This window comes from Acanthisitta chloris, unplaced genomic scaffold (genome assembly GCF_000695815.1).
Source record: "Acanthisitta chloris isolate BGI_N310 unplaced genomic scaffold, ASM69581v1 scaffold26955, whole genome shotgun sequence".
Taxonomy (NCBI): Eukaryota; Metazoa; Chordata; class Aves; order Passeriformes; family Acanthisittidae; genus Acanthisitta; species Acanthisitta chloris.
Window position 1 is genome coordinate 1 of NW_008673561.1, and position 8,259 is coordinate 8,259.

General features: G+C 51.0%; 1 protein-coding gene across 1 annotated transcript; it reads right to left on the minus strand.

Moving 5' to 3' along the window:
- Positions 1–4,367: 4,367 nt before the first annotated feature.
- AK4 (adenylate kinase 4) lies at positions 4,368–7,952 on the minus strand (the record flags this gene model as incomplete). The annotated part of the gene is made up of 4 exons (XM_009075016.1): positions 4,368–4,482; positions 5,604–5,722; positions 6,010–6,182; positions 7,833–7,952. Coding segments are annotated over 4 exons (527 nt in total), but the record flags the coding sequence as incomplete, so codon positions are not given.
- Between the last annotated feature and the right edge of the window lie 307 nt (positions 7,953–8,259).

Sequence of the window (8,259 nt, forward strand, 5' to 3'; positions counted from 1 at the left end):
ACTCCGCTAAACTGTGGCGTGGAGCGGGATCCGGAGCCGCGGCTCTGACTCATCCTCTCCGCATCCCAGCCAGCTTCGGGTGGTTGGGTTTTTTTTTTCCTGGGTCTTTTTTTTTTTCCCCCTGAGGGTTGTTTTTTTTGGGTTTTTTTTTTTTGGGGGGGGTTTTGGGGTTTTTTTGGTTGGTTTTTTTTTTTTTTTGCCTTTTGGAGAAGGTTAAATGCTGGATGTGGGGTCAGCAGGGATGAGCAGCAGCAAAGCTTCGAAGGGCTGGGAATAGGGCAGTGTGCTGAGCCAGACACACCTGGGGCACTTCCCTGCCTGCCCGGGCAGGAGGGCACTAAATGATGCTGTAAACACAGAATCGTGGAGTCATTTAGGTTGGCGAAGAACTCTAAGGTCATCGAGTCCAACCATTCCCCCAGCACTGCCAAGTCCACCACTAAACCTCCCGAGTGCCACATCCACATGGCTCTTAAATCCCTCCAGGGATGGGGAATCCACCACTGCCCTGGGCAGCTGTGCCAGGGCTGGGTAGTCCTTTCCCCAGCTGTGCCAGGGCTGGATAGTCCTTTCCAGGAAGGAATTTTCCCTAATAGCCAATATAAACCTCAGTGCAACCTGAGGCTGTTTCCTCTTGTCCTGTCCCATGTTCCCTGGGAGCAGAGTCTGACCCCACCTGACTCCAACCTCCCATGAATTGCCCCCAAATCTTTATCACAGCACAACTACAGACGTGAGGGGGTTACAAGCTATTGGTGCCATCAGTGCCATCTCTTCCAAGCTGTCATTGGCAATGGTGACTGTCTGGAGGCTACAGGTCAGGCTGCAGGGATGGGGATGTGTCCCTTGTGCCCCCCTCAGCTCCCTTGACAGCAAGGCTTCGGTCCCAGCTGGATTTTGGCACTCCACACATATTCCTCTGCTTTTTGACCTCCAAACTGTTGTTTTCAGATCAAGTTAATTTTCTAGCTTACATTGCTTTTTCCTCCTTGTGTTTGTCTGCCCTTGCACCCTCAGATGGAGTTGTATGGAGACAACACATCCCTCCTCTGCCTCCAGATTGCCACGACCCTGAACCCCAGTATCACCCACATCCCTCCCTCAGGCTACAGCTCCTTCGCCCATGGACACCAAGGCCGACCCTCAGCTCTCTCACCTCCCATGCAGTGGCTTCGCTGCTTAACACCCTGTTTTTTCACTCTCCTAATCATTCCTGAGTCTGTGCTTACTCCAAACAGGGATCAGACTGCCCTGAGCTGCTATTTGGGAATGAAAGGAAAAAGCCAAAACCAATGGGATCTGCAAACTGGTGGAGTTTGGAGGAGGCACTTCAGCTTACAGCGTTTAATCCCCAGTACCAACTACACGTGACGGATTACATGGAGCACAGGCAGCAGACAGAGCCTCCCTATGCCTAATTCTCCCTGGGACTTTTATCAGAGGAAGGTAAATGGGAAAATAAAAGCCATTTTATGTGCAACAAGGTGTCCCTGCCTATAGCAGGGGGGTGGAATGGGATGAGCTTTAAGGTCCCTTCCAATCCAAACCAGTCTGGGATTCTAAGATAAAGATGGGAGGCAACAAATGTCTTGATCCTCACTGTCAGAACAGGTATTTTAACCAAGGAGCTGTAAAATGGGATCCAAACAGCAGCATTGTGCCCAAGTCCGAAACATGTGGGATATCCTTTACTGCAGGATTTTCTGTCTTCAGTTAGCGGTGCTTTGACTCCTTCCCCTCTCCTCCTCCTCCTCAGCTCCTACAAAGAAACTCCAAGTCAAAATTATCCTGCTCCCTTGGTATAACTCCCACATGGACACATGGACACTGTCAGCACAGGTTTAAGCAGAAGAAAACCTTTATTTACATATTTTGAGCAGTAACACAGCTGCAGCAATTCACTGGGGAGAAACTCCAGGGAGAAAACTCGGAGTCACATGCCAGCAGGGAGATTCTCCTCCCACCACACAGTATCTCAGGTCAGTACAAAATTGCTGTTGCTTTACAAAAGGTTGGAGATTCACAGTAAAATACCAAAGGGGAGCACAGCAGGGGGAGGAATGGCAAGGGATGGGACCCCATCCCTGCTGGAATCTGGTCTATGAAAATGCACTGTATGACAAATCTTGTAGAAAAATCCATCCCAAAGGGCTCGATGCATGCAGAGTCATGGGATTTCTATGTCTGTTGTGGGGCTCAAAGCCCATAAAAGATGCACTCAAGTGGCTCTCCTGTGGCAAAGGCATCTGCAAGCCACTGTGCACTGCATGGGACAAGTCTCTCTCCGGGAGGAGTTTTGCAGGAGGGAAGGATGACACAAGGACAGGGCAAGGCAAAGCAGGGAGCACTCAGCCCTGGCAGAGCCACTCACCATGTCCAGGCTGTTTTTATAGCCTGAAAACCCTCCCATCATCTCTTCCCCTCCTGCCCAATGCTGTCAGAAAGAAAACAGCACACAGTTTGGCTATTTCTAGGTTTGTGCCTAAAACCAGCCCAGACCTTCGTCTGAGGGTCATGGGAAAATGTACAATCTTTCTTAAATAGGATTTCGTCGCAGGGTGGAAGATTTGTGGCCTCCAGCATGGGAATACCATAGGGATGAACAGGCCTCCAGGGACAGCAGTGAAACCTGACAGTCCTTTTGTTCCCAGCCACAAATTCCCACCCAGAGTGGGGTGGGAGCACTCCTGTGCCACTGCTTTTGCCCACAGGCAGGTGATGTGCAGGTGGCACATGGGCAATGACAGCACTCAGCAGATGCTCAACAGCTTCTGGCTCTGATATTGGGAGATACAAGGATAAAGCTGACTCCAACAGAGAGAGCAAACATCTAGGGCTCCTCGGTCAGCAGGAGGATGCAGGTGGCTCAGCTGGGATAAATACACCTAGGAATGTGCTGGTTTCATACACAGAGCCTGTGCATCCCTAAAACAGCCAGTCACTGCCCCTCCCCTGCTGCAGGGCCACTCTCCAAGCACAGATAATCCCAGTGACAGTTCAGCAGCAGAAACGTGCCCAGGTTGCTCCAATTAATCAACAGGTGACAGGGAGGGACAGGTTTCTGCCCTCCTGGCAGACAGCAGCACACCCTGTGATCCAGCAGCTCTATGCAGACATCCCAAAAAGTGATGCTAAAATTCAACATTTTAATTTTAAACCTTGAAAAATACACATTTTGCTTTTTTTCTCCTTAAATATATAGTCTATAAAATAAGGCAACTCAAGGAGACAATGTCTCCATTGCTTAGGTACTGCATTTTCCCACTAAAGAAAGTGACAGTACTTCCAGTTGAGAAAAGCCACTCCATGACATGCTCCAATGATGCTGTAAATCATAGGGACACACCTGGGCATGGCCCTTGGCAGCCCCTGCATGCATCCAAGGAAGGGAAGGACCTCATCCCTCTGGGATTTCATGGGTAGGAGTCACTTTGCCAGGGATGCTGCAGCCACAGCAGGAACAGCTCTGGGAACCCCCACGACCAGGGGAGCTCAAAGACAAAGCCAGCACAGAAAATGGAATTACTTGGTTTCTCCCCAAAACTGAAGCACATAGTAAGATACATCTTTGGGAGAAACTCTTGTAACATGACTATCTTGTATTAAAAGCTATAAACAAGGTAAACACAAAGGAGTGCAACTCATTCCCAGCCCAGATCCTCCGCAGTCTTCCAGCATTGCATGAAAACCAGACTGTACAGCAGCTTTTTCTAACAGGGAATTCACCTCTCTCTATGGAAGAAGCACAAGTGAGTGTTTTACCTCCAATGTTTTCCCTCTTTAGTGTGTATTAATGCTGGAAATGTAATCTACACATCTCTGAGCTTTGTAGTGTACACATTTTCCATGTTGCTCCCAAATTCCCACTAGGCTAAGTGTTGCTTTCTAAAGCTTTAATTCTCTGAGAAATAAATTGAATAGAAAATAATTTATAGGCAAAAAACCCACCTCAACCTAGAGAGTACTTGGCAGTAAATTGTCCTGTGGAGCAAGAGGATAGCATGTCGTGGGCTCAAACCAGGACTGGGAGTTGGAAGGGGGGGCAAGGACACCATGGCAAGCTGTGTAAACCTGGAACGATCATTACCTGGGGCTGCATCACTGATCCGTGTGTGCACCTGGACCATAGGCAGGAATACTTCATAGCCTCAAAAGAGAAAAATACCCTTATTCTAGCACAGCTGATCTTATAAACAAAGATCGTTTCCCCCTGACCCTGGCTAAAACTGATATCCACTGATGTCGCCCAGGGCTCCTGGGGAAGGCATGGTAGATACCACCATTGCCTACTCTGAGCATAGCCCCAGCACCACACAGAGGAACCAAATCCATGATGGCATCAACTCCTGGTCCTTGGCACAAGCTGTTTAGTTCTCCTCATCTGAGAGAACAGGTGGGATCCTGCTGGACAGGAGGGTGTACACGTAGGGCCAGATCTTGTTGGTCTCTGTGCCTGAGAAGGAGTGAAGGATGCCTCTGCTCCTGGAAGAGAGATGGGAGAAGTCAGCACCAGCCCTTCCTAAGGACAGGGGTAACCATAGGCAGGTTGGACAGGGCTTGGAGCAACCTGGGCTAGTGGAAGGTGTCCCTGCCCATGGCAGGGGGTGGAACAAGATGAACTTTAAGGTCCTTCCAACCCAGACCAGTCTGGGATTCTATGGTTCTCCCCACTTCCCTACAAGGGCACTTTTGGCCCCTCATGGACCACTTAAAAACACTCCCAGACTCCTGTTCCCTTTCAGCAGTAGATTCCAATCCTATGTCAATCCATCTATTCCCAAGCTATAAGTGTAATTATATGTAACATATATGTATATGTAATTATGTATAATAATTATTGTAATGGGGATAAATTGAAAGAGGGAAATTTAGGTTAGATGTTAGGAAGAAGTTTTCCTTGTGAGGGTGGTGAAACACTGGCACAGGTTGCCCAGGGAGGCTGTGGCTGCCCCAACCAAGGCAGTGTTCAAAGCCAGGCTGGATCAAGCCTTGAGCAATGTGGTCTGGTGGGAGGTGTCCCTGCCAAGGGCAGGGGGTTGGGGCTGGATGATCTCTAAGCTCCATCCCAATCCCCTAACATACTCTGATACTATGAAGTTGGCCAGGGAACAACTGCCCCAAACTCCCAGGGGACAAGCCCTGAAATATCTGCTCCCAGCAGATCCATCCCAGCCATGCCAGGGTCTTGTCCATCACCTGCCCTCTTGCCAGTTGCCCCATGCTTCATCCAAATGCCTCAGGCACCCTGATTTTTGTAGAGTGACTGCATGGCATGTCCCACCCTGGATCTGTGCCTTCTGCCACAGCCAAAATATCCCTCCTGTCACCAGCACCAGCAAAGCCCTTTGTGGAGGCAATACAAACAGGAGCTGTGGATTTCTTTAGATCACCCTTCTCTCTCCAAACAGGGAGAGGGCTTGGCTGGGCTTTGTGCTGCTGTGCGCTGTGATCTGCACCCCAAGATCTGCCAGGGGCTGTGCTGGGGCTCCTCGGCATGGGTCTCCTCGGGCTGTCAGGATGTGGGCACGGGACTGGGCTGGTGAAACAGCACTTGTGCCTGTTTTTACAGGCATGTTGTGATTTATTTGCATGGTCCAACTCACTTGTACAACTCTATTACAGGCTTTGCAGCATCTTTGTACTTCCTGAGCCTGGCAGCGACGGCCTCGGGTCTGTCGTCCTCGCGCTGGACCAGGGGCTCACCCGTCAGGTCATCGACACCCTGAGGGTAGGCAAACGCTGTCATGGGGACACTGCCACCAGCCCCATCACCCACAGCTCCCTGCCAAAGGCCTCATCCTGCTCTGCATCGATCCAGCAGCCTCGGAAATCCCATTTTCCTAATTAACATTCAGCACAACTCCTTCAGGCAAAGCCCAGTGGTGCCCAGTGCTTACTACCTAGGAATGTTTCCCCAGTGCTTTTTTAGGAGCTCAGCTCATGCCGAGGGAGGCTTTTATGATCTTCTCCTTCTGTGAATCACTCCAGGGTGATGCCACAGGCTCCTACCTGGACATGGGGAGGGTTGAAGTCCATGTTGTACACCCTCCCACTGCCTGGGTGGACCCAGCGGGCGCTCAGGCGATCCTTCAGCGTCTCGAAGGGAATGTTCAAGCTGATCACCAGGTCCAGCTCACAGATCCTGTCTAGTGCCTTGGCTTGTCCTAGTGTCCGAGGGAAACCTGTGCAGGCAGCACGATGGAAAGAGGCTGGAATGAGAGGCAGGAAAGCAGCAGGGATGGAGCCCAACCCACCCATCACGCAGCCCTGGAGCTGCAAAACCAGCACAGCTCCTCGCTGTAGCACAAGCTGTGTGAAAAGCAGACACACACCATATGGCTCCAAGAAAAAATAGCTTCTAGAACACCAGCTCCTGAAATATGACACATAGGTCACTGTGGGCTCAGGTTTTCCTGCAAAGACATGTCTGATGTTTCTGCATGGGGGTTGGGGGCAAGTAGGAGGGCACAGGCAACAGCAAAGTGGGGATGAATGCTGGAATTGCAAGGGAAAACCTGAAGGAAGCAAAATGCTGTGCACAGATGCTGTTGGTTTTCATGGAGGACATAAGGATACTGGGATAAAATGGTTTGTATATCCATTACCCAGCTCCTTGAAACCTTGGTCTTCTGAAGGTACTGGATAGCACCTTTGGTTTGGAAAAGCCAGTGAATAGCTGGAGGCAGAGAATCATTGAATCCCAGAATGGTTTGGGTTGAAAGGACCTTAAAGACATGAAAGGGGCCTACAGGAAAGATGGAGAGAGACTTTTGACAAGGGCCTGGAGTGACAGGACGAGGGGGAATGGCTTCCCACTGCCAGAGGGCAGCGACAGATGGGATATTTGGAAGGGATTCCTCCTTGTAAGAGTGGTGAGGAACTGGCAGAGGTTGCCCAGAGAAGCTGTGGCTGCTCCATCACTAGGAGTGTTCCAGGCCAGGTTGGATGGGGCTTGGAGCAACCTGGGCTGGTGTCCCTGCCCATGACAGGGGATGGAAGAAAATAAATTTTAAGGTCCTTCCAACCCAAACGAGTCTGGGATTCTGTGATTCTTTGCTTCTAGTTCCACCTCCCTGCCATGGGCAGGGTCACCTGCCTAACACGCATCAGCTGGCTCAGTCTTACCTCCACATTCATGGACTCTTCAAAGAGCTTCAGCAGATTGGCAAGGGGAAGTTCTCCCCCTACGACAGCCATGGCCACTCATTCCCCATATGTCACACTCACCTATGCCCAACCCCACAAGTAAGCACAACCCTCCAAGCTCTGCCCCATGCCCCAACCAAGCCCCAGAGCAGTTTGCAGCGCTGCCATGAGCCCTTGCCAGGTGCCAGACCACCAGTAGCGATGCACCACAGCTGTTGCCACCCCTGAGGACAGCAGGAGCTCTGGGTGGAACCACTGCTGCTCCTCTCACCTCTTGCCTTGCCCATTTGCTCTTGCCATCTCCTCCCTCTGCACCTCAGGTGTCTTTTGGGGATGAGGAGCTGCTCTGCACACATGTGGAGGCGGTAAGAGGTTTTTCTTGGCTTGCCTCCAGCTCTGCTCTGCTCTCTGGCTCTGCTTCACAAAACACCCTTCTCCTTCCCCTGCCTCTCCCTCTCCCGGCCACGTGCCAAGGCCTCAGCTGGACAGGCACGTGCTGCTGCTGAGGGCAGCAGGAACACACACCTGCAGGCAGATGTCCCTGACAGCAGGTCCTCTCCTGTCTCTCCTACCACCACCACCACCAAAGGCACCTTCTGCCTATTTTCTCTCCTGGTAATGCCAAACCATTAGCAGCAAAGTAGTGTTTTAAAGGGGGTTGGGATTTTCCTGTGGAGAGGACTGACCATCCAGCAGCCAGTGCTGCTCTTGCCGCTTCTCCAGCTCCGTCATCATCACACGTGTGATGACATGGTCAGGCACCAGAAGGCCTCGCTCGAGGTACTGCTTTGCCAAGGCACCAACTTCTGTTCAAGAGAACAAGAAAAAACAGCAATTAAAAAAGAGAAAGCACGACATTTGTGCTTGAAAAATATTGCTCCCCCTCAAATTCTGCCTGTCCTCCCAAATGGCTCATCCAGGAGCTGTTTGGCAGCACTGCTCTGCTCGTAACTGCTCATGAGAGCTCCTGACCACGGGGTCACATGGTCTTTTTGGTGCTAGAGAAGTGGAAATACCTGAGAGCTGGAACATGGTGAGCCCCAGCCCAGGCAAGGGACACCGGCATTGTCCTTTGGTTTTGGAGACGGCACTGGTGTAGTTACAGGTGACACT